General features: G+C 40.2%; 2 protein-coding genes and 1 long non-coding RNA gene across 5 annotated transcripts in view; 1 reads left to right on the forward strand and 2 right to left on the reverse strand.

Annotated features, from left to right (window-relative positions):
• Positions 1-4,685, reverse strand: part of PTPN14 (protein tyrosine phosphatase non-receptor type 14) — a 111,752-nt gene extending 107,067 nt beyond the window's left edge. For both annotated transcript variants that reach the window (XM_032102977.1, XM_032102978.1), the window contains exon 1: positions 4,586-4,685. The gene's annotated coding sequence lies outside the window, so the exon portion shown is untranslated. The remainder of the gene's footprint in view (positions 1-4,585) is intronic.
• Positions 4,686-6,532: 1,847 nt separating this feature from the next.
• LOC116441273 lies at positions 6,533-16,655 on the reverse strand. Its single transcript, XR_004239000.1, has 5 exons — positions 15,220-16,655; positions 14,434-14,605; positions 7,921-7,995; positions 7,027-7,062; positions 6,533-6,943 (listed from the first exon to the last, which is right to left on the reverse strand). It is a non-coding gene; the product is annotated as an uncharacterized LOC116441273 (long non-coding RNA).
• A 339-nt stretch (positions 16,656-16,994) lies between these two features.
• The window catches only part of CENPF (centromere protein F), a 35,704-nt gene continuing 26,140 nt past the window's right edge, over positions 16,995-26,558 (forward strand). Inside the window, exons 1-6 of one of the 2 annotated variants that reach the window (XM_032102984.1) lie at positions 16,995-17,103; positions 17,545-17,749; positions 19,100-19,296; positions 21,512-21,627; positions 22,633-22,724; positions 25,089-25,356. In XM_032102984.1, the coding sequence (XP_031958875.1) occupies positions 17,588-17,749; positions 19,100-19,296; positions 21,512-21,627; positions 22,633-22,724; positions 25,089-25,356 (835 nt within the window). In that variant the 5' untranslated portion in view covers positions 16,995-17,103; positions 17,545-17,587. The other variant, XM_032102985.1, reaches the window with a different exon arrangement.

Here is a 26,558-nt window from a genome sequence, read left to right on the forward strand (position 1 = left end):
CATGAAACCTGAACATATACAAAGAAATTAATCTTTCAATTCCACCTGCATGAATTTGTAATTAAAATCAGCATCATTCACAGCACAATACAGAAACTAAATTACTATACTGTCTAATCATCGGCCCAATATCCTGCTCCTAACAGCGGCTTACCCTGTAAGAAAACATACAAAATATCACAGCAGGCACATATAGCATGATCTATCCTAAGAGAAATTTCTCAATCCCTGTCATAGGGCTGATTTATGCCCTAGAGCAGTACAGTTAACATCCCTTCAGGTGTAGCTGTGACTCTTCCTCCCATCCCTAGAACAGTTCACTCATCTTGTTCATCCTACCAGGCTTTTGGTTTGTATGATCTCCTTCGGTGATATACACCAGAAATGTTGATTTAGGAGTTTTATACACATTGTCTTTCAAACTACTCCCTATAACCAGTCATTGTATCAAAAGGTAACAGCCAACCACTATTTTGCACATACACATCCTACCTCCTCTAACCAACCCCCTTGAAACAGTGCTACACTAATATTTTCAGTTCAGCTTCATACAAATATTTTTCAATCACTCTCCTTTGACAGGCAATCACAAATTGATTATTCCAGGTCAATCTGAGCATCAGTTTAATAGCATCCTTTGTGTCATTAACACCATATTGCAAAACAACTGTGTCATTTTTCTCCTGCCCAACACTAAGCATTAAGAAGGTGCACAAGTTCAAATAAAACATTGTTGAAATCTTCCTCTCCAACTTAATAAATACAGTTAATTTACAAACCAGTAACATGAACAAGTAATTTGATTATTCCGTCTAACATGCACATTCTTGAATTTATCAGCATCATCTGCTATGCTTCCCTTTCACCCAGCTTTCTTGGATTCCCTTTACAATTTCTCAGTCTTCTTCAATCTTGCCTAATCCAAACACTTTTGCATCATTAGCAAGTTTTGGCACACCATCATTCATCTAGTTTATTAGATCACCAACACACATGTTCACCACCCTCTTTTTAGAGGTGTTTATACATCACATAATGTAATTTTAGGTTTACATTGTTACTGACAAAATAAAAAAGTATTCTTAGTCATAAGGACAGGTAGACTGACTGAGAATTAGAAAGGAGAGTTGCAGGTTCCAGAAGACATGCTTGGTGTTGAGCAAAGCTCAGTACCTAAACTCTACAAGAGCAGAAAATAAGACTCTCACAATGGCTACAGGACATCAGAGGGGTCAGTGTTCTCTTCTTCCCAAGCCAGCATGCATCCATTATGTCATACACCCAAAATCCTCCAGAAAAGTCCTTTGGTCAGAAAACCTTTTTCATGTTAGCTAAATTCATAGTCCCTCAGATATTCACATATAGCTGACAATAACATGCACAACTGCTTATTAGGACAGCCACGATAAGGTGGGAAATACATTTTAGAACAAATACACACTTCTTTTTACATACTTTGTGCCGCACCATAATCTCGTGTCCTTAAACCCTTTCACATTCCAGATTTCTCCTCATTCCATCCTACAGCCCAGAGGAAAGGGGAAGAGTCATGGACTGCAGTTCCAGCTCCTGGGGCTATCTCTACATTGGTGAGGAGCCCTATGCCTTCAGAGGGTGTGACAGGTCTCCTCACAGATCACCTCTTCAGCTTCACATGCACAGCAAACCAAAAGGCTTTAAGCAGAACATGGGCACCTCATGGGACAGGTTACACTTGCTCTGGACATGGACTGAATCCAGCACCACCAGAGGAAGCTACGTCTGCCCACTGAGTTTTAAGGTCCCTGCACCAGGCACAGGAGGATAGGGGTTAGACAATGAAACCAAAATCATACTTTTACCTCAAACATGGACTTCAGCTCCATTCCTTTAGGAACTACTCTTTAATTATTACTTTTAATATACATTTTTTAATAATTTCACAGGTGGAGGCAGCAGCTTTCAAGAAATCTCTGAATAGAAAACCAATAGATTTTGAAAAAGGAACCCAACTTTTTCACATTAAACTTCTGAGAATCTTGTGCACAATCTTGTGCCATACTCCCTACTCACAGGAGGAAAATCTACACAGTAATGGTTTATTTGCAAAGATCAGGATCTGTTCCAATGGAACTCCACAAAGCATAATAGGCCAAGGCATGCAGTACTTCACAGTGGACTTAGACATAAAAACTACTTTTATGGCATTTGCTCAGCATAAAAATTAAGCCTTTATTGAAATCTTCTTACAACTGAGCTGGATACACATGCACAAATATACTGCATACTAGTATTATAGCTTGGCTCCTGCAAGGACTTGTATACATGTTTATTATTACATATATAAAAGAAATCCCATGGTTTCAAAGGTACTATTCATGAAGGCAAATTGAAGCACATGGGTGGGTCTCTGCAGGACTAGGACCTATATGCTACTGAGCAGCACTGCCTGCTGGAAACTTTCTACCTGTTGTATACTACCAGCAGTTTATACATTCCCCCCTCAGCTGACAAACCCTTGCAACAGGATTTGCTTCCAGCTGAGGAGATGAAGTTAACATACACTTTTCATACTGTATATACCTATGCTAAATATAAATCCGTATTAAAATGAGCTACTTAAGTAACAATTAATCAAACACAGCCTCACTGCATAAGAAGAGAAACAGAATGAAGAGCAGCAGATTAGCTCAGCAGTACCAAATAAACATAGAAAAAGGAAGCCATAGAGTTATCAGAACAATGCACACACCTCTATTTGTGTGTATATATATAAAAGACTTTCTCCATGATTGGAGGAGCCACTGGTGGCCAAAACAATTTGCTAAGTGCACAAGAGTAGATGCATTTCATAGAAAGCCATTCCATACCTAAGTTACAATAACTGACTCATGGGCTTCTGCTGGACGAGAATGACCAGGAGAAAAGTCAGTCATTAGTACTAACACTGGTTGCTAATTAACCCTCATGAACAACGCTGCACCAAAGCTACTTCTGCTACTATTACAGAAACATTTAAAAGGCACGTGTAAAACTGTAAATATAATGTACATACAAAAGCTCAGTACAGAGATCAGCCCAGCAGCCCTTGCTCTGGCGTTGGTCTGCACCACTGGATTCCCTGAGGATGCATCAAGACAGTCATGCTATACAGCTTCTCGCACACAAATGCACTGGCAGAATTGATGGCCTACAAGCTCTGCCACAGATTTTAGGGACTACCTTTTAGCTGATGGACTGTGCTGCAACCCATAAGTTTGCAAAGCTCCCAAGTTTTGCATCATGGCCCATGAGATACACACAAGTGTCCTCTGTAAGCAACTCTGGCACAGCCTTCTGAAGATGCCAGAGAGAGTTCAAGTACTGCTGATAACTGAACAGGTCCTAAAGCTTATTTGCATTACTATAATATCAACACACACTCTATTTTACACCGTGTAACAAGTACTAGATGTCAGCTACAAAACCCCCAGAGGCCAAGAGCAAAAGCTGTTTAATCAGTATTTTGTCACTCATATTTGATGGGACATTCTCAGCTGGACAACCAGAGAGCAGTCTCTGCTGGGGCTGCCTCCCCTCACATCTCTCCCCAAAAAGTCCTACCTCCTCTCACAATATGGAAGTTGGCAGGTGGTGACTTGTGATTTTGGGGGGAGCCATTTTATATGTATATTTTTCCAAACTCTGAAGAAATGCAGCATGTAACTGTGCTTTCGGAATAACCAAACCCTGTAACAACTATCTGCACAGAGTTTAAAGAAAAAAGAACTGGCTTCTGGTAAAAGCATTTCTTCTCTGGTTTCAGGCTACATGCCAAAAAATCCCAGAAAACTTCTTGGGATATTGAATACTGAATCAGCCTTTTATGGGTCACTGTTCCCACCTTGTTAAAGTTACAAGCAACCAAAGAGTTGCTCATAATGGAAACATATGATTATTTTACGCAAATCAGAGAGATAAAACGTTCTCAACAGGAAAGCTCCAGTACACATTATATCCACATACCACACATACATTATGTAACGCTTGTCCCAAATACACCCCAATAAAGTGAGCTGGTTTGAGATCTTAACAATTCATCGAGTTTGCCACATCAGAAACGAGAGTAGATGTCACTCTTCCCTGCCTCGCCGCGATCTTTGCTGTAGCACTCGGCAGAGTTACAGACTTGCTGAAGACGGCCAGTTTAGGCTTGACTGTAACTAACAAAGAGCAAGGTAAAGCCCCGGGCGGGGGGAAGGCAAACACGGGCATGCCGCGATGTAAATAGGGGCAGCCCAGCACGGAGCCCTGCCCGTTCCTCGCTATTTACAAATACCTCTTGACTAGACAAATGCCGTGTTATCTGGGTGTCTAACAGATTAAATTCACGGGCTGGACGGACCGTCCGAGGCTCGCTTATCGCAGGTCACCGACTGGCATTTATAACGCAAGCATGGCTATTTTGGTGGTTCACAGGCAGCGGTGCACACCCGGCGGAGCTGTGTTAGCACGGCGAGCCCAACGCAAACGCTGCCGAGTGCGAGGCAGCGCTCGGGCTGTTTCAAAGTCTGCGCGGGGACGCGCCCGAACTCGAGCGAACTCGGCGGCGGCGGCGGCTCCTTACCTGCTGGGCAGCGCGGCGGCTCCGGCTTTGTGCGCGCCCGTGGGAGGCGGCGGTCCCGGCCCGAGGCTGCCGCCGGCACCCGGCGCTGCGGAGGGAGAGCGGCTCCCGCCGCCCCGGCCCGGCCACCGCGGGGAACTTCGGCGGGGCGGCCGGGAGGGCGCTGCGGCCGCCGGTGGCGGCGCGGAGGGCCGGGCGCCCTGAGCTCCTGCTGCCGGCCGCGGGGTGCGGGAAGGAGGGAGGCAGGGCGGGAGGGAGGGGACTGGTGTCCCGTGGGGGCGAGCGGGGCCGGCGGGCGGGCGAGCCGGAGGCGGCGGGGCCGGGGCTGGGCTAGGGCCGGGGCGGCGCGGGGAGTCACGGCCCAGGAATGCCAGGAATGTGGGGCGGCCGCTGCGGCCGCGGGGCCCGGAGACGTCGGGGACGCGACTTGGGATTTCTTTTCTCTTTTTCCTTCTTTCTTTCTTTTTTTTCCTTCTTTTTTTTAACTCTTGCCCCCTCCCCAAGGAAGGAGGAGGAGGGCTGAAACCCACCCCGCGGAGGAGGGAAAAGGAGGGAGGAAGAGGAGGGCGCAGGCTCCTGCCAATCCGGGCGGGTGCCGGCGGCGGCTCTGCCGAGGAGGGCAGAGCTACCAGGTGCGGGTGCGAACCCCTTCCCGGCCTCTTCCCGCCCCTCCTGCCGTGGGGCTCCGCGCACGTGTCGGCCCGGCCCGCCAGGAGCACCGGCGGAGCTGGGGGAGCACCCCCAGACAGACTTTGGGAAGGGGCAGGCGGGGAGGCGAGACAGGCTCTGCACGCGTGGGCCTGGAAGCTCCTGAGATCTCCTTCCAGCCCTCCCGTACGAAGGCGCGGTACCGCCCTGCTTCTCTGTGGCCACTTTTCTGCCCTTCCTTAACTCCCTGTCCGTCTCCTACAGCCTTGCGCGACAGCATTGTTTGTCCCTGTGTTTGCTTCTGCTCTTCCCATCTCAGTCCTTTCGGTCTCCTGCTTACTGTGTGACCCTCACTTCTAGAAGGGTGATTATCCCTGCTCTTCCAGCTGCACAGAGGGTAAAACACCCGAGAATGGAAAACACTCATGATCCTGCTGTCATGCCTGTGCCTTGCTGGAAAGCAAGCAGGAGAAAACCTGAAGTTGGCCTAAAATGTGGTGGCTTGTAATTACACGAAATGCCCAAGACTTGGCAGATCTGATGCCTGCTATAAATGAGAAAAGGAGCAGGGAACACATCATGCTGTAGGAATACCGTCAGGAAGGTTGAGACTATCAACAGGTGTTGAACGTACCACACCAAATCAAGTAGGCTTAAGAGCAATGTGAATATTAGAAATTATGTGTAGATGCTCTTGTGCATCATAGCTAATGGGCAATTTGCAAAATTATTTTTGCCTGAAAAACTACACTTATTTAAAATTATCCACATTCCAAAAATAATCCACATTCTAGAAAGTATGTACAAAATACCTCTGGTACCAATGGGCATCTACAGAAATGTCAAAGGCAGGTATCCCTTTAAAATAACTGTGATGCCTTGAGGAACTTAAGGACTCTTGCAAACAGGGAAAATTATTAAAAATAGTGATAAATGAGAATTGATACTATTTTGGAGTTGGTGTTACTGTTTGTTTCTTGTATACCTTACTGAAGGAGTAAGTGAGCAGATTCACTGGAGTCAGGATTACTCAGGTTATTAATGGTAAGAGGATCAGGAGCTGAGAGAGGGAGAAATAGCACAGATTCGTGATTTTGATAGATAAGTAATTGTATTTAAACACTGTACAAGGAATCACAAGCCTATGCCTTACCTCTGGCATAGTAATATTATAATTACATTTTGCAAGCACTCCTTTTCATCTGAGACTCTCAAACATTTTACAAGCACCACACCTTAATGAAGTAAGTAATTATCCCCATTTTACATATGGCTACACTGAGGCACTAAGAAGTGACACCATTTAAGATTTAAACTTGAATTGTACTTGACCACAAGTACAACTGTACTTGTAGATATGAGAGCTTAGAGTAACAATCTGGAAGAAACATCAGGTGTCAGGATGAGATGATAAGATGGATCATGGAGTCGCTGTGCTCTGAACTGATACAGAAAAGGGATTTCCTTACTGAGTAGAAAGTTGCAAAAGAGGGTAGTAGGATTCAACTTGTTTGTTTGCTGTCCTGTTTTCCCCATGCTGGGCCGGGTGTAAGGATGCTGTTTTTAACACAGTAGTACTGACTTGCGCATCTATGCCTCAAGGTGGTGTGCTGGCTCCCCAAAGCCTTTTAGTCGAATTCCTGGTTTGCAGCTGGTCACTTTCACTTCCTCAGGTCTCTCTGCATTCGAAGTAGACTTATTTAGGGACCTTAACTGCAAAGGAAACGTTTTTACAAGAATCACTGACACGTTGAAGGAAGGCAAGATTTGTGGGGGAGATTTGACATATTGGTTACCTGCAGGATTGGGTCCCCTAGAAGAGATCAGATTACCTAGAATAAATAAAATCATACTTCTTATCAGCAAGAGCAACGTCAGCTCAACAAACTGCAAAATAAAATACATTGCAAATTTACCCAAGCAAGAGAAGCTCCCGAAACTGAGAATGGTGATGATCATTACTTTTCATGCATTACTTAATGCAGTGATTAATATGTGTATTAGACTCTCAGAGACGGTAGCAGTAGGTGCTTTAAAAACCAAGCTTCCCAGACATTATAGCCGGGTTCTGCAAAGAGGTTTCCATAAGCAAATCTGCTGTGTTGGTGGTACTACAGTTTTCTAGGACCATTAAAACCTGGAATCTTTACATACATCTTTGTTCCTTAAGAGCAGGCAGGAGTGTATGAATTTGGGATTAAAACTAACAGTTCTTATCTGCTAGTTGGAGAGTGATTTAATAAAAGACTAAAACTAGTGTAGGTGTTACTCAAACTGTTTCAAGAATTGGAGGTAAAAGTGATACAAATTATTGATTTGGTTCCAAGTGCCTGTGCTGGTTCAAATTTGTCCAGAAAACCTTGATAGTTAATCTTGTATCAGTCATATGTGGGCTGGAATATGTATTGTCTTTCTATGCTGCTAGAGAATTTTACAGCAATTTTTTTTACCTGAAAACACGACACCTCTAAATTATATTTAGAGATTTTATTGACTTGCCATAATGATTTATGAACTCTATCTCAAAAATATTTCCTCTGCTCTGGTATAATTTAATTTTTATACTGGATCCTTTTACAGTATCACCAGGATTATTGTATTAAGTGCTCTACAAAACAGAAACATCTAAATAGCATACAAATAGAAACATCCCAACAAATGGGAAATAACTTACTGACATAGGACTGTACCTCAGCTACCTTAGCTACCAGTCTTTGGCCTGATGTTGGGCGTGTAGCAGCACATCCCTGTGTCTGTTTTCTTGTCTGAAAATTGAGAAAATGATAGTGATCTTAGGAAGGTGCTTTTTGATTTCCAGATGAAAGCAACCTATAGGAGAGATATATTATTTAAATTTTTGTACCTAAATTTTGGATTTGGTAGGCCTGAATGTTGTCTCAAACCCTTGTGAAAATAAAGCCCAACACCATTCAGGTTGACCAAATGGTCAACTATCAGCAGAGGAAAACTGACTTTATCTATGTCAAAATATAGGAGACATTTATTATGAAACTGTGCAATGAATTTTGAAGTGTCTTAGCACTTTGCTAGCAAAACCTGTATTAAATGTATTTTGAGTATGTTAAAGAATCTTGTTATAACGTGGAAAAAATCTCGGTCCTTGTTGGTTGATGAAACCGTCATAACCTGTTTCATACAAAACTGTCTTTAAACTGTGCTTAAGCAACAGCTGGTGGTTTCTCCTGTGAATAGTAGATGATGTTTCATTAGCTTTACAGTCATCTACATTACAGTCAAATCAAAGAATGCAGTTGCAACACATTCCCAATTTGTATTGTAAATGTGACCCTAACAGTGTTCCTAAAATCTCTGTCATGTGCTACAGCTGGGTACACTGACCTGATTGTAATGTAATGAGCAGAAACTTAGTGCACTAGCAGAAATTCCCATTCCTAAAATTATGTTAGTTCTTTATAAATTGATACTTTCAATGTTTGAAGCTTACCACAAAAAAGATTTACTTCTCTAGTATCCAGTGCTCTCATTAATTATTCCTTTTAATAGTGCTTCTCAAAATCATCTCTTAGAAAAGGAATTTGGATTGCACAACCTTGGAAAACAAACCTGTTGCTACCAAGCATGAGCTAACATGTTGTAGTACTCTGTGGCTTATCACAAGTAAGCCAGCACCCAGTTTTGTAGTCCAGAAAAAGTTTTGGTTGATTATCTGTGCAAATAAACTACACTGTGTTGAATATTCTAGTTTGCTTAGAGTTGTATTCTGCCTGAGGACTTGTTTAATACCTGTGTCTCTTTCTAGCTTTCCAGTAAGGGCAGTAAAACAAAATACCTTTTAGTATTTGCGAGTAAAGTAATGAACTTTGATTCCGTGGTTGCCAGTACTCCCAAAAGGGGTTTGGGACTACAAATATAGTTTACTGTGCAACTGTTACTGCTGTCCAAGGTAGGGTAGTCCAATGACGGAGTGAATAACATTTTTATAGTTTTCATGGATTACCAATTTGGATATTTTTGAACATACCATTTAGCATGGTATTAGGTCCTCCAATTTCTTTAAACAGTGGCCTCTTGAACAAAAAACAAAACAAAACAAAAAACCAAACCAAAACCAAACCAAACAAAAAATACTAGCTTTTAGCAGAACTTAGTTTTCACTGTGCCTTGAAGTCAGTAGAAACCACTGATTCGTAGATGCTTTAGTGGCTGCCCACTTTCTGATAATCTTCATGCATCTCAGCATGGATTTATGTGTCTGACTGTGGGCACCCCATTGAAAATACTTTGTTGGCACTTAGAGGTAAATGATTTCCTGAGAAAGCAAAGAGCTAATGTCATAATCTAAAATACGGGTTTGGGACTTTCACAAACCTGTGTAACTTGAATTGAATCATTAATGTTTGCTTATCTCTATGAAATGGGTCTAAGACCATGCTTGGATATGAAAGTAGTCTGAAACTCCATATTTTAAGGTTTTCTGAATGATTTTCTAAAGTGCAGTGTAAAAGACTAAAACCTCAGCTAGATGTATCTCAGCTTTTTGGAATCTGTATATTGTTTCTAAAAGAGCTCTGATTCTTATTCTCACTTCTGGTCAAAACAAACAGGGAACTTGCTCTGAGAGCAATTTGGGATGCAGAGAGGTGTATATATAAATATTATTTTCTATGCTGACTATCATTTATGTGATAAGCTAGATGCTCTGGAAAGACTTGAAATACATACAAACATTTTCCTGGAAAGGACTAATACAAAAATAGTATAGGAAATATCAATAAACTCTTGGCATTTAGACTTGGAAGAGGTGAGGAAATCAAATGATAACCAAAGTCATTAAGATGTAGAAAACAGTTGTTTTCTCCTTCCATACTTAGTCTGTTGGATCATTTCAGTTAGTGGCTCATAAACTATGGCTTTTTGAGATGGGTTTCCTACTACAGTTAGTTGAGTGACTAAAAACTCACTCTAGACCTTGCCTGTAAAAATGGCAGAAGTAATGTTGAGGTGGTTATGGTGAGTATAGGATAAGGAAGTGTACTTTTGTCTTATCTAGTCAAACTTTTCACAGAGAATCACTGGAAGATTTTAGAGACAGCATTAAGATAGGTAGAAGCTAATAAGTGATTTGATTAGCTTGTCATGAATGGTTTAAGGTTCTTATGGTTTAATGGTTCTTAATTATCTCACTGACTGATAAATTGTTTGACCAGTGAGTGAACACAACACAAAGCATGATTAGAAGATTGTCAGATAAGTACCTGCATAAAAGTTACACATACATATAAATTTATATACATATATATATTACAAATATATGTGTATAATCAATAACAGTGGAATTTACTCCCAATGGATTCTTGGTTGTTCAAAGACCAATATGTCAGCTTAATCCCTGGGTTTCAGGCTGCAGACACATTGTAGGTTTAAAGCTCCATGTCAGTGGCCAGGTTAAGTCAGATGGCAAGCAGTCAGCAGGGCTGAAATGATGTAAAGATTTAACCTTTTAACAGCAATAATGATGAGTGGAAACGCTTATCTAAGTCTTGCACTGAGCAAGAAATTGGAAGCTGAACAGGAGATACCTGCAGATAAGCCATGTGATATATGAAAGAATTCAGTGTGCTGAACATGTCCTTTAGTGGTCTGGTGACTCCTGTCAAGTGTGAGGGAAAGGTATTCTTTCCAGGATGATCTAGTAGTGTGCCCAAGCAGGTGGAACACCATGGAGAAGGGTACCCAGGACCTGAGAGAATGAGTTGTGCTGGAAGTAATCTATAGGGATTCAAATAGAGAGCAGTCCCGTGTAGATCCAGATGAGATCCAGTGTACACAATCCATGAGGCAGAAGTTTGTACAGAGCTGCCTTTCTCCACTTCTGGAAAAAAAAGAAAACCAAACAATAAAGCAAAAAAAAACTGTCTGCAGGTTTGGGTTTTTTCCAGAAAAGTTCATATTGTTTTTGTTTCAGAAGCCTCATTTATTTTTAAAGTGTGTGGGTGCAGCCTCAGCTTCTGTGAATGATGTGTGCAAATGCAGAGACCCAGTGTGCAAGTGGCTCAGAAGGTAACACCCACCTGTCAACAGTCAGTCAAGGTTATGTTTTGCCAGAAGGAAAAATCATGCCAAACACAGTCTTTGTTGGCAGAAATTATTTAAGGGTGAATGAAGCAGAAATTTGGAGTTCCTTTAAATGATACGCTACTGTGACAGAGGTGAAAGTAATTACTGACAGAACTGGTGTTTCCAAAGGGTATGGATTTGTATCTTTCCTGAACAATGTGATGTTCAAAAAAGAATAGAATCACAAATCAACTTCCATGACAAAAAGCTGAAACTGGAGCCAGCGATTATAAAGCAACAAAACTTGCATTCTTATGTGCATCCTAGACCATAACAAAGGAAAAACCAAGTATGACCTCAAGACTTCAATTTAGGTAGTTCAAAGGAATGGGATGTTCAAACTGAAGATAAAGCATAGCTAGAACAGCCATGATAAATGATCAAGAACTTAGAATAGAGAGGCCAACAAAGAAGAAAACTCAGACTTGTGAAGACAATCATGCAGATATCATGGCTGTATACCACTGGGAGAGATGGCCTTTGTGGAAAAGAGAAATTAAGAAGTATTAAAAAAAAAAGTAGTAAAGTAGTTAAAGGTGATAGAGGGAGAAAATTATTGAATGTAAGCCAAAGAAAAAACAAATCTTAGACAGGTCTGACAAGAAACAGAGGTAACCTAACTTACCAGCTGGCATTTTCTAAATTCCCCATTTTAAAAAAGTGGTGGTAAAGGTGGAAGGAGTCAGAGATGGCTATAAAAAAGTACATGCCTTTTAGATTACATGTAGTACACTTCTGTCTTAACTGCTTTTCTCAATAGATAGAACAGAGTGATACTCACAGTAGGAGTACTTGTGTGTGGTTAAGGGTACAGATCTAACAAAAATGGGGGCCAAAGGAGATGCAAGCTATAGATCTGTGAAAATTAGGAAAGAGTGGACCACAAAGGATACATGTTCCCATCTTACCAAATGCCCTTTGAAATCTGATAACTCATTGCCCATAAGATATAACAGTATTTGATAGTACCATGACTGTATTTTTTTGTGTTAACATACGTAGCATGAAACATTTGCTTGATATCGTCATTTCTGGTTGGCAACAGAACTACAAAGAGAGAGAAATAACCATTGGGAAAAAAAAAAGTGTTCCAATCTTATTTACAGTTCAGTAAGTGGTAATTTGAAGCCTTAGACAATATGGACTTGATGTGTCACATCATAATGTAATTGCTGTAATTATTTATCATTTTCTTAATTGTACATCAGCCCTTTAAGCATTATGCTAATGGCTGTATTCATAGTGTTTAAAAATAATGTTTTTAGAACAGGAAAGAAAGACATTAATACCTTTTCACTACTGTAACTATTGCTTTAGCTGCAAACCCTTCTTCAGATGGGACGGTATGTGTTCACTTACATAAAAAACCATTTCTTTTTATATGTTTGCTTTCTTCCTCCACCCTTCCAATATACTAACAAGTGCTAAACAAGTAACATTTACATTCAAAGATAACATTTACTAACATCAACTAACAAGCAGCCAGGTTTTCAATCCTTTATATGGTTAAATAATTTACTATTTTTTGTTGCAGTGGGTCTACCCTTGGAACTGCCCAGCAGCTTTAAATTCAGCAGTTAACACTTCTGCAGAAGTTTGTAGATTATTTAAAAATTGCAATAATGCAATGCAATGCATGTAAAGGTCAGAAAATACTTTCCTGTAATGAAAATTATTCAGAGTAATTGCCCTAAATATATCAGGGACTTAACTGAAAGCAGAAGCTGTAAGATAGTTTTACCCCTGTAAAACGCACTGATTATAAACCACAAGAATTCATTTATTGTGGAAAGGTTTCTTATTACCATTTGTCACAGATAGGTGTTAGGGATTAGAGCACAAGGACTTAGGGGCTTGTTGCATGATGTTTTAACTCATTTAAGCTGGTATCCCCACAGCCCTCTTTACTCTCTCCTGCATATCCCTGTTTCACCTGCTGAGCTGGGACAGGCATTTATCTGACCAGACAATACAGCACTTTGCAGCCCAATGTATATGTGTACATGCTGATGCCACCAGAAAGGTCTTTGCTTGACATAGTACCGCTTACCTGGTAGTTCAGGTCAGCACCAAAGTTGTCACAAAGGAGCAGTGGCAGCACGCAGGTGGGGGACAGGAGGGAGGGTGGCAGTGCGGCAACATTGCCTGTAGGTGTTTTAAACTGTCAGGAGCCATACCTGTGGGTCCCTGTCCAGCACCTGCCTGTGATTCACTCTGTCACCTCAGACAAGCCAGGTAATCTCAGTCACCTTGTCAGTACTAGGAAACCTCCCTGCTGGTATTCGCTAGGCTGTACTAGCCAATGTGATCCCGAACAATAGAGCAACTGTGGGTATTTTATCCACTAATACATTCATCCGGTTCACCTTGCACAGGTGTCAGCACTTCAGTAACAGTTTCCATTGGTACATAAAAAATACTGTAATACTCACTAGAGAAACACCCCCCTCTCCTTTGGGAACAGAGTTATAATTTGTGGTATGTCATGGTCCCTGATTTTGTTAATAAACTGTGAGAAAAGATTGTGCAGATCACTTCAACCTTTTTAAAGAGCAAAAGGCAGTTAAGAAATCTAAGGCGTAAGGTCTCTATGCATCCCAATGGCATCCACCTTAACATTCATTCTGTTCGCCAAACAAGGTACGTGTTCTGTGAAAAACCATGTAGAGTAGGGAATCTAAGGGTGTATAAACAACCAAACATTGTCTTTTACAACAGTAGCTCTCTGGTTTTTCCTAGTGCAGACTTAACTTTGCAGCTGCAGTACTGACACCTAAACTGGCACCATCTTCTCAGTCACCTTCATGCATTGGCAGAGATGGGGAATTTTGTTTTCCAAAGGCAAGAGGCATCACTTAGGGTGGGGTTTGGGTGAGGCTAAGGAAAATGATCCGTCTTTCTCTTCTTTCACACGCAGCCTGGCAGAGTGTCTGCCTCTGGTGCCTCCGCAGGGAAGTTGGGAAGGTGGAACCCCATCAGACAGAGTGCCTGGACCATTTATCTCTTTCCCTGGGTGAACGGGGTTGCTACAGCTCTTCAGGTGCTCTTTGATGTGTATATGCATTTATATCTACGTGTGCATATGTATTTATATATACACTTACATGAATTTGGACTTTCCTGGTGGATTCTGAGTCTGGTAAGGAAGAATATGGAGGAAAAGCTCCATCTGGTTTCTGCCTCTTGTAGTATCCAAGCGGGGGGAGGTTTTCTCATTGAACGTTCTTTTCCTTTCTTTCCCTTCTGGTTTTGTTCCATCACATGCTCTGACATAAGCTGTAGCAATACAAATTCAGTCTTTAATGGCTTTTGTATTCTACTTACTGTTCTGGCCCCTTACTAGAAATTGTAGTAAGGAATGCAGGTGAGAAAACATAAATGGTGATTTTTAGCACTTGGCAAAAACTGAATGGAAGTTCAAGGACAGAGAAAAGCCAATTCACAAGACTTGAGGTAGTTTTCTCTGCTCAAAATCATGGGGAACTCTACAATAGGGGATTTTGAGAGCCTCTTAGAAAGACCTTAGAAATTCTATCCAGTAGAGAATAATGAAAATAATTACAAGTGTTAGGCAAACTGATTGTTGCTATTAACACCCTTTATAACTTCTTATTATTTTTTCAGAGTATTTGATCTTTTTCTTGTATCTCATAGTTCAATCTTACATTTACTAGTATTTTCATTCTTATATTTACTTCTATTAATTAACATATTGATACTTATGAAGCTACTGTAAAAAATAAGGTTGAGGTGGCAAAAGAAAAAGCAAGTTCCTGTACTCATTATGAGTCTTTTTATCTTTCATGATAATTAGTTAATTCCTGCAAAAGTTACATAACAGTTGTCAAATATGAAAGAATTAATTTGTAGATCATTAACCCAGTACAAACCTGACCATTCTTAGAAATCAGCTTCAGAAGAAGTTTGACATACTTAAGTTGACAATAGTGTTCAGGTTCCCTTTTTTTAGCCTCAGTTATCCAGATATGAATCAGACTGCATCTTCAAAGCTCAGCACACAGCAGCTGATTTTCATTTTTCATGCCTTGTAAGAACCCTGAAGGCTGTCTCTACTCATTCTTCCCCTTCTGAAAAATATGCCACCAGTCTTGGAAGTTGAAGCTGTTTCACTGAAGCCTTCCCTGAGGGATTAATCATGATGAACTAGTTTAAATGCTAGGGCTCCATGTCCATCAGTCGTCCCACTGTAATATCATCTGTAGAAAATGAAAACTCTTCAATTTTTTCAATTGATTATGTAACATTTGTTACTGTCCAATGGGAAACACTTGTTGAAAATAGCATATAATGAGTATTTCATTCTTATAGAGCATTTGCTCCTTGTCCACCAAGCAGAGGATCCCCTTCAGTTCAGACTGGTCCTCAGCTTTCATGAATTATTTGGCAGTACTGTGTGAGGGTTTTCAATTCCTCTAAAGTTGTTCCTGCTCCGCTGCTGTTTGTGCTCTTCCCTCAGGAACGCCTGCACAAAGTTCACCATGGAACTTTCTAGCCTGTTTGATTGGTTTGGTTTTTCCTAATTGTAATTTGTGAAGAGGTATTTATGATGGATCAGTTCCATCATTGCAATGGCTTGTTTTGTTCGGGAGATAGTTTGGAGATGTTTTAACAATGTGCTGGTGAGTTTGTTGTGCCATATTTATTTATAATAGGAGTTCTCACCAGCCGACTGGTGAGCTGTTTAACTTCTCAGGGAAGATTTGTTTAACTCGATTTCCTAAATATGATTAAAAGAACAGTGCTTTAGTAAATATTCTCAGAACGATTACGAGAGGCAGGACGTTTAAACAGGTAAAATGATAATCAGATCATAGAATCACAAGTCACAGAATCTGATGGAAAGGAACATTGCGCTTCAAATCCAAAACTCCCCTCAGAGAGGCAGTTGGGGGGTTAGGGAGAGGAATACCAGAGGGTTTGAAAAACCAGTGACAGGTACCCAGGGAGGTCCACAGGAACATGAGAATCCTTCAGCCTTCAGTGTTGCCATGTCTGTTCTATGCTCCATGTTAGACCATACTTACAAACTATTTGGGGCTTTATGAATGTGTTTGTATTTCTGGGTAGAAAACGTGTAATACTGGGCTAACTTGCCTCCCTTCGCCTCAAAAAAAACTAAAGAAGAAACAAACCCCAACCCGCGGGAGCAGAACTGAATACGAAAGCACTTCGGGATCCTTCCGTTGATCTTTCCCAGTGAATGGGTGATGACCAAGACAGCACGTTTCGTTCCTTTTCTCAAAACTCAGGTTCTCTTCGGGGTTGGGAAAGTGGGTTTGGATAAAGATCTGACGCTGCCGTTACACCCCGCAACTGCTGCTTTTACCCCCATCCCTTTCTCCGGCCTCGTCCCCTTCCCGCCCCGCCGCTCCCCCCGCCCAACTGCGGGCACCGCCCCGGGGTCGCCCCGCCCAGCTGTAGGCAACGGCCTCGGGCGGCCGGGCGCCTGCGCCGCCGCCTCCAATGGAGTTTGAACGCTTCCGAACCAGCCACTCAGGAGGGCGGGCGGTGCCGGGCTGCGCTCCCATTGGCGGCGGGGCCGGGGCCGCGTGGCGAGCGGCGTGGCGGCCGGGCCAATCAGCGCGCTGGGGCGCGGCACGGCGGGGGCGGGCAAACGGCCGCGGGGCGGTGGCGCTGGGTTTGAGTTGCGGCGGGAGCGGCTCCGGCAGTGAGGGGCTGAGAGTGCCGGGGCTCATCGGCAGCGGTCGCCGGGCTCCGCGTCGCTGTCACCGGGCTCCGTGCGGCGGTTAATAGTGAGTGAACGGTCGGGTGCGGGGTTGACGCTGCCAAGTAGCCCTCCTGTCTCGTGAGGGCTCTCTCCGCCTGTCGTTGGTTACTAGTTTTAGTTCCTCTGAAATGCCCCGAGCTCAGCCGCGTTGCTTTGAAAAGTAAATAAAGAAGCGTCGCTGATGCCCGACCGCAGCCTTGTGTTTTCGCAAGGAGACGCCACCTGAGGTAGAGCTGTCAAAGGCAGCTCTAAGTGTATAAACTCTGTTGCTGTCAGTAGATTGAGTAGAGTGAGGTTTTATGATCTGGTCTTAACTGCATAGAAGTGTGTTTTTAGATCAAGAAGCCTGTACGGTGGTGGAATGCTGTATTCTAATCGCTGCTAAGCTTAAAAAATGCAATTTATTTAAACGGGACGCTTACTTAACCTCTTGGAAGGTCTCATTGTAGTTGTTTTTGTGTTTCAGGCAAAATACTATCCATTTGGTGTGAAACAAGAATCCGGCCAGCATGAGCTGGGCTGTGGAGGAATGGAAAGAGGGCCTCTCCCCCAGAGTCCTGCAGAAGATCCACGAGCTGGAAAGTCAAGTGGATAAGCTCAAAAAGGAGCGTCAGCAAAGGCAATACCAGCTAGAGACTTTGGAGGCAGCTTTGCAGAAACAGAAACAGAAGGTAAGTCAAAATGCCATTCTCCATGCCAAACGCTGTTATAACAGTTTCTTATCTGGTGGTTGTTGTTGTTTTTAGGGGATGGGTTAGTGTTTTGCTTCTTCCCCCCTGACTGAAAGGAAAGGTAGCACAGAATTATAAACTGTTTATTTTCATCTTACTTCATACTCATCATATTCTTCCCTCTGTTTAGTTCTTTTTGGTTGTTAATGTGATTCCTGCTTCCTATCTGTTTGGCATGATTGTCTGTTTCTAGGTATTTAAGTGTACTTTGAGGTTTTTCTACAGCTCTTTGTGATTAGGAAAATAAACATTTTATTGTTATACCTGTTAAAATCTGTGCTAACGTCTGGGCCTGTTTTATATACCAGAGCTGCACAGTTAGCAGCCTCTTCCTCTTTCACCTTGCCTACAGATACCCATAATCTTTTACTTAGTTTATGTAATTCCTTGGTTTTTTTCCTTGCAGAGACTGGGGGTTTGGGATTTGGTGTTCTTTTTCATTTTTATGGCTGTAATTTTACACCTCATCTAACTACCCCATCAGCCCTCTAACCAGGGGACCAGACACCCTCCTGGCCAGGGTCCTCCCATGCTTCAGATTAGCAGAGACCCGTTTGGTTCAATTTTGTTTTGTAGTATCTAACTATAGCTCAGAGACAATTTACAAGTGTTGCCTGTTAGTCCCATTGTGTTGCTACAACTTTCTAGGAAATCCTAAGCCTAGTAGTTTTTTTTGAGCTTCTTCCCACGAGTTTCCAGGAAATTGTTTTAACCATCCCAAGAAATGGCTGTGCTCCCCAAACCAAAATAAGGGATGCTTTAAAATTCTGAGAAGTAGTAGGTAATACTATTTTTCAGTCAAAAGAACAACACTGTGCCAAAGATGGTACGCCTTAGGTGCTTCTCCAGGGAGGAGAAGGACATCTTTCCTGCCAGACTCTATCTTCAAAGCTGTGACCCTTGATAAAGATTGTGCACTCTGTGGAGTGAGCCAAGGTCTTCTGGCTGCTAAAGATAGGCTGGAAAGGGAAGTGAGATGATTTTTGAAGAAGATGGACTAATGATGATTATTAGTATTTAGGGATTGATCAATTTTTTGAAGAGCTTGTATCTCGTCAATAAATAGAAATTGTCAATGTCACTGAGTTGATTTTCAGGAAATGTGGGTTTTATTCACACCCAAGAATATTTAAACAATGTGTACATCTGAGGTTTTTAGAGCTGTCAGGATTTTGAAGTGTCAGGAAGAAAGTAACAGCACGTAAACTTTGTGTTACTAAAATAATAATAAATGCACCAAAGTATAGAGAGGAGTTGATAATTTCAAAGATGTCTCTGTATTCCAACTAGGTTGAAAATGAAAAAAATGAATCTGCAATACTAAAAAGAGAAAACCAGAGCTTGATGGAATTGTGTGATAATCTTGAGAAAGCAAAGCAGAAAATTTCACATGATCTTCAAGTGAAAGAATCTCAGGTCAACATTCAGTCAGGTCAACTGAATTCCAGCAAGAAGGACATTGAAAGGCTAGAACAAGAACTGAAAAGGTGAGGACTTGTTGTATGTCTCTAAAATATTTACAATGATTATTTTGTCTTTTTTGCTCATTTAATATGTCCTTCATGGTATTTTAGTTTCATGTCATACTTCTTTCAGAATTCGTCTGAAGTCTCAAAACATTAGCCTGTTTTTACATACACATGTGCATATACAAACTTCTACATGAGCTCTTGTGCTACTTGAAGCAGTTAGTGCCTGTAGTTTCTGTTTATTTAAGGGCATTCTGCAGTGTCATGGGAAATGGGAGCCATCCATTCTGTGATTTTTTTTAAAAAAAATTTTGTTTTTTTGTTTAAACAAACAAAAAAGCTAACACAACTGAGGCACTTGGCAAAAGTAACCTGCAAAGAACTTGGCGTTGCAAGCAAAGTACACGAACAATTCACTCTGTGAGATGAAGTCTACCAATAAACTTTGAGCTCTGAAAGAAGGAGGCAGGAACTTCTACTGGAGTCAGAGAGGAAGCTGCCAAAAGCAGTGGTACTGTGACCGAGACACAGAATCCAGTTGCTCTGGTAGAGTGGTGCCTAGTTCATAACACCTCAACTTATAAACACTGCTGAGACAGTGTCTGTGTGCTGTCTGTAGGGGTGGAATGCAAATCACACAACACAAGAATCTTCTGCAATGCAGGCACATCTTACATCCTTCTGAGGGTGCTACACAAGTGGAACAGTTGCCCAGAGTGAAGGGCTCTCACCTGTTAAACTTGCTCTCATAGAAGAGGTGCCCTCCATTCTTGAATAAAAGAATTTCTGAAACTGTGTGTGCTCATAAGGCTGAGTGTTCTGTCTATGCAATAACTTGTTGTGCTAGTAATGCAGATTACTGTCACAGAGAGGGTTGAGTCTGGGCTACCAGGGTTCTTTAGGGCTTGGGGTATTTTTTTGTTTTTATTTTCACAGCCTGCACTATGTTTGCTTCCTGTAACTTTTGGATGGCATGCCTCATACATGTCCTGATAGAAGTAAATAAAGAGGAAGTTGTGTTGTTCTTTCTGGGTTTTTTTTCCCTTTGCCCAATCATTTTTTGAAAGCTAAAGAGAGTTGAGGTATTTGACTCCTGTGAGAAACGATACAACACAATCATTTATGGCATGTAGAAACACTAACTTTGTGCAATGAGTTGCTGAGATCCATCAGTGAAAAATCTAGTGAGATTCAGCAGGGGTGATAGAATCACACTAGTGTTCTCTGTATCTGCTGTCAAATGTTGGGACAAAGAGGTTGTGAGCTGAGGATATGTGTTCCATTTATCTATTCCCAAAATTTAGTCTGGTTTGCTGAGTTCCCCCTTTTCATTATAGTATTGTACATAACTGTTCTCTACAAAATATACATATATATATATATAATATAATACAAGGTATTACATGTACCTTGTTCTTGGCAATTGTTTTTGATTTTGTATTTGTCTGCATTTTGTTTGGTACATGGTCATTTGCCATCCCAACTAACAGTCCACTGGGAGAGGAGTACTTGGCATTGTGTTGTAAAGGAGGGGAAAATAAAAAAGGCAAGTGTGGAGTCACTGATGCAGTGGGCTACAGCCTGAACTATCATCAACCTGTGCTCACTGAGCAGGATGAAAGTTACTGTATAGCCTCTGAACTAGTTTTATATATATATAGGTTTCATTGGATGCCCTTGTAACTCTTCAAGCTCACAGAAGTCACTTGAATGGGTTGCCTACTGTGATGTTTTGGGTAGTGATGTAAATGGAGCACATGAAAAATGTGGACAGTATTCCCTTGCATTTTCATGAGGTATGCACACTTTTCTGAAAGTGTGTAGGATCAGAACATAACTAAAAGTTATGTTTCCTGCCATAAAGATGCTCACTGAAGAGTAAGAGTTTGATATTCTCAGTGCTTACAGTGATTTAGGTATATTTAGCTGAACTACAGCTTTGTACAGTGAGACCTCAAGCACTTCTAACAGATTTTTTTCTACCTGGGGTTTGGTTTTGTTTTTTAGCTCTGACTCCTGTGTAATTGATTAACTGTTGAAACTCTAAATAAAATGTTGTTTCTTTATTTGTGTTACACCATCTGAAAATTTTCAGTGGATGTATCTTGACTTGATCTTTAAACTAAGTCCTTAGAATCATATAATTTATTATTGTATGTTATGCTCTTAAAAATAGATCATTAACTTTTTCGTTTCCGTTATTAATTTATGCTGCTGCTTCTTTCTTAAACAGATGCAAATGTGAGCTTGAGAGAAGTCAGCAAACATTAACTGCAGGAGATGTATCATTCAGTGGCACTCCACAGAAAAGTTTTACTTCTCCTTTAACACCAGTTCGAAGTTATAATGGTAAATGATTCTTTTCTTCGTTCAGCATGTCAGTTTTCTTGGAAGGTGGAGTATTTTAAACATTACACTTGTACTGAGTTGCTCAGTCCCTCTTACATAGGTTATTTTAAGAGTGTCTACTTTGTAGCACCCCAGATTTCAATTTTAAAAATTATTAGTGCAGATTGAACACATCACAAATATTACATCTTTTCAATGCTACATTGATGGACATGGAATAGTAATAAAATATCCTTCAATAGACTGCAGCAATATTTTGAATGCCTGTTCCTGGTGTCAGCTCTTCCCTTCATGTAGTGGGGATCAAATTTCTTTCTCCATGTACCATGGGTACTTTAACTAAAATGCAGTCAACAGTTAAATGTGTTATATCTTTGGAAAATTATTTCTTGTTTAGACTGTTACTGTGCATAATAATCTACACAATTAATGTTCTGTATCCATTTCAAAATATCACTTCTATCTTCAAATTAGTGACATCAAATAGATTTAAATACTTGAATGAACTAGAAAAGTGAAAGGAAGTTTCCTTAAGTGGAGAACTGTTTTGTAGCCAGACACCCTTATGCACTTTATGCTGAAAAACTTTGATGTGTTCAATATTATACATGTTATTTACCTCTTTCAGTGCGGTGAACAAATGTTCTATGAGTTTGGCATCTCAGTCTTACTCCAGTGGGAAATCTGAGATAATCTCTTACACTCTTGTTCCTTTTACTTTCTTTATGCATATCTGGAAAGGGGTGCAGTTAGTGGCAATGTCAAGCATGGCACTCCTGAAAGAGGGATAAGATTAAAACTATTTAAATAACTTTATTTAAAATTGTATTCCTGGAGAGATACTTTCCCTTGAAAGCTGGAGTCTTAAATTCATTAAGATCATTGAATCATAGAATATTTCAAGTTGGAAGGGACCCATAAGGATCAAAAAAACCTGGCTGGATTGGGTGAAAAACTGGTTGGACTAACATAGATTATGAAGAAGTATTCATCGTGTCTTTGTAGATGCTAAGTTTGAAGAACTAGAAGAAAAATACAAGAAAAAAGTACAAGAAAATAAAGAGCTAGAATTACAACTGAGAACCATCCAGCTAAAGGTAAGTATCTCTTAGGAATGGCTTGTGTGATATCTAAGAAAGTAACCACCGAGTGAACTTGGAAAATGAAGTGTAAAACTAGTGAAATATATTCTACATCACATAAAATATAGTTTCAAAAGGAGAGAGAATTAATCTGTGTGTACTGCTATTCAGAAGTAGTCTTGGAGAATTCAGAAGAGCCAGCCTCTTTGAATAGCAAAGGAAAGAAGGACATTAAAAATGAGAACACATCCTTCAGAAACTGGAAGTCTCCTGCAAGCAAGGACGAGATAAAACAGTGTCAGTTATGCCAAGTTAAATACAATAGCATAATAAAATAGCCTTGAAAAAGATTGTGAGAAATAATTCACACCTAGAAAATAGAAACCCATAAATCTTTCAAACATATAAGAAGAAGGAACAGTATTAGCTGATCTCGGGCAACAAGATGAATAAGATGTGAAAGCCCTCAAGGAAAAAGCCATTGCAGAAAATGTAAAATAATGTTTTATTTAGTACATACTATGTAAAGGTTTAAAAACTTTTCTATACCAGAGCCTTTTTTCATTGGGGTTGAATCTGTGGCACAGCCTCAAATTGAAAAGTCAGAAGTAGTCTTAAATTGGATTGATAAAACGAATAGTAATAAAAAAATCACCAGATACAGAGAATATTTGCCCATTAATTGATAGGGCACTGCAGTGTGGGACTGTTGAATCACTGTGATGTGCAATGTTGCCTCATTCTTCTCTTGACACTGAAAGGGGACAAGGATGATGACATCAGAAAAAAACCACTTACAGTGCTGATTCCTGGAAATACGGTTTAGTCAGGCCAACTTTTTGTCCTGGGCAAACTGTTAGAAACATGACACAATATGTTTATTGAACCATGTGTAGGTGTATGGAGAAAAGGTCCCTTTATTGATAAAGACAAATCATGCCTCTTACATTTTCAGAGCTTTTGGGCTTGTTTTTTTTTTTTTAAATAAATCAGAGAATGTGTGAGGTAAGTGTGACTCGGTGTGATGTTGTTGGATATCCACAAAACACTGATGAAAGGAAAAAAAATTGATAAGAGGAGTTCTTGCAAATTTTAAGGAAAAGATTGAGTACAGTGGCAATAAATGGTCAGTTTTTACTGGGGAATGGTCAACAGAGGAGCCTGAAAAGGCTTGGTAAAGACACCTGTGCTATTCAGCATATTGATTAGTGTTCTGAAAAAGTTGAGTAATATGGTTGAAGACCACACAGTATTTTCTACCACTAAATAATTGCAATAATTAAGATGGTAAGTAAAATTAAGCTTAAAAAATAGTGAAAAAATCAGGAAAACATAATTTTAAAAAAGAATACCTGATACATTGACTCCAAAACTACGATTACAGGAAGCATTTGGTAGTCATTATGGCTAGTTCTGGATTCAAACTTTTGTCTCAGAAACTGTAAACTTAAATGGCATATAAGGAAAATGATTACTGCATGCATGGTTAGGTTTCTTTGCTCTATGTTAGCAAGTTACAGGATTGGACACAGCATTCTGGACAATACAATACAGATTTCTGGTCTTGGCACAGCTATTCCTAGATAAAAGCATATTCTCTGGTTTGACTGGGAAGTCACACTGGGTATTACATGGTTTAGGGATTTAGTTTAAGAAAAAATAATTCAAATGAGCTGCATTTCAAAATCCAGTTAAAAATACAATAGGGGCTTTACTGTTTGAGGTTTTGTTTGTTTGGGGTTTTTTTCACGTAAGGAGGAAAAAATCTACTATTTTCTCTGTTTAATTTTCCTATGGGCAAATATTGAAAGCTTGTACCTGGCGTATTTTATTATAGCAATTTTGGGGTATTCTGTTTATAAGTTTAAATAATTAAATCTCTTTTGAATTTACCTGTGCTTCTCCAGTAGAATTAAATGTTGGTCACATATCAGATATGTTAGTCTAGACTTCAATTTTTTTTTTTTTTTTCCAACTTACTTGTCTTCACTTGCCTGCAAAAATGTAGGCTTCCATTTTGAAAAATGTAGGAGTTAAATGATGGGATCTCTCCCATCATTTTCCCATCAGTTAAATGATGGAGAAAATACAAGAATTTGTGTTACTTATAAAAATACACAGATCAAAACACTTTTTTTGATATCCTGATTTGTATTTATAAGTATCAACTATGCTTGGATACTTGGGCTAAAATTGTTTTGTTTACATAGCATGAAAAGTAATAACATGTATCAGTACTTTGCACTCATGGGTGCTGTGACATTTTAACAATGTGAAATGATGGCGAACTATTAGCTACTTAATATTAAATTAGTTGTTTTGTTATGTTTTGGATAAGGAACTATGTAAAGGTATATCCTTTTCTTATTTTGGACACAGAAAATAAACCAGCCCCATCCTCAAAGCTCTTTGAGTCATAGAGAGATTGCTCGGCATCAGGCTTCCTCATCTGTGTTTTCATGGCAACAGGAAAAGACACCAGCTAGAAACCAAGAAACACCTGCAAGGGGAAGTTCTGCAGCATCCTCTTTTCCATGGGATAAAGAAGCAAATTCAAGTATTATATCAGAGAAGAGCGAGTTTGACATCAGCTTTGCTGAGAACTGTAATTCTTCCCTCATGATCCAGCTAAGAGCACAGAACCAAGGTATCTGATGCGTTTCTTTAAGACCCAGAGGCAGTCTCCTGTGTGGTTTCATGAAAGCTGGTGTGCAGATAGAGGCAAGGTATTGAAATTAATGCTTTAGCAAGGAAAAGAGAAAGATACTTGTTGTTGCCTTTGGCAGCTGGCCCTGTTGGCTGCTGGTGCATTTTCAGTGATCAGCCAGTACACAGAGATTACCTACAAGCTGTGGTATCTTTTACATAAGGAGTGTGAGAATTAGAAGGGAACAATTTGTATTCTTGGGATGAGTAGAGGACATCATCCAATATAAAAAATTCCTTCTCTATTATTCCCATTGCTCATGGAACAATCTTCTTAAAACAGCTAAAAAAAGTCCTCAGGATTTCATTGCATCTCACTGTTAAGTTCAATTATATTGTTTCCTTGTTTTTCTATACTACTGATATTTTTGGCTGAGCAATATTAAAAATTTGATGACTGAACATACTTAATGATAACTGAGTTCGTCAATAATGGATGCTACTGGAAGCACAAGAAGAAGTATGCTGCAAAAAGTACAATCAAAACCCAAGATATGGTCTTGTATTGCACATACTGACATGAAGAAATACTTATTCCTGATAGCTGTAAGAGAGGAAATAGTTGGTTTGTTGTGGATTTGTTGAGCATTCACTTAAGCCTGCTATTTGTACTCTTTGGACAGCTTTTCCACTGTTTTACAAGTCCCCATACTCTCCAAACTATTCATTCAAATACCTCCCATACAGCTTCAATTTTGGTGGCTTTTTCAACTTGGAAGCCATACAAATTCAGAATCAGGAAGACAGGACTTCTTTTATCAAAAAAAAAAAAAAAAGACCAAAAACCAAACCAAAACCATATAATAGTAATTCTGGATAATGCCCCATGAAGCTAACTTATGTTGTCTATTGTGAATTGTGTTGTGGTTTTTGGAAGATAAACTCTTACTGATGCATACTGTGAGAATATTACTTGGTTTAGTTTTATATGTATGCAGTTTTGAGACAGGAAAAACATTAAAAATATGAATTGGGTACAGATACCAAATAGTTGAAAAGTCTCTTGAAAGCACAGTCGCCCCAGGCAAATGCTTGTAGTGAATATACTTATAAAAAGAAAAAAAATGTAATAGATATTTCAAGTGGCATGTTTAAAAACAGTAACAAAACCAAACAAAAATAAATGAGCAGAGGAACAAATTG

The sequence above is a fragment of the Corvus moneduloides genome, chromosome 3 (assembly GCF_009650955.1).
Source record: "Corvus moneduloides isolate bCorMon1 chromosome 3, bCorMon1.pri, whole genome shotgun sequence".
NCBI lineage: Eukaryota > Metazoa > Chordata > Aves > Passeriformes > Corvidae > Corvus > Corvus moneduloides.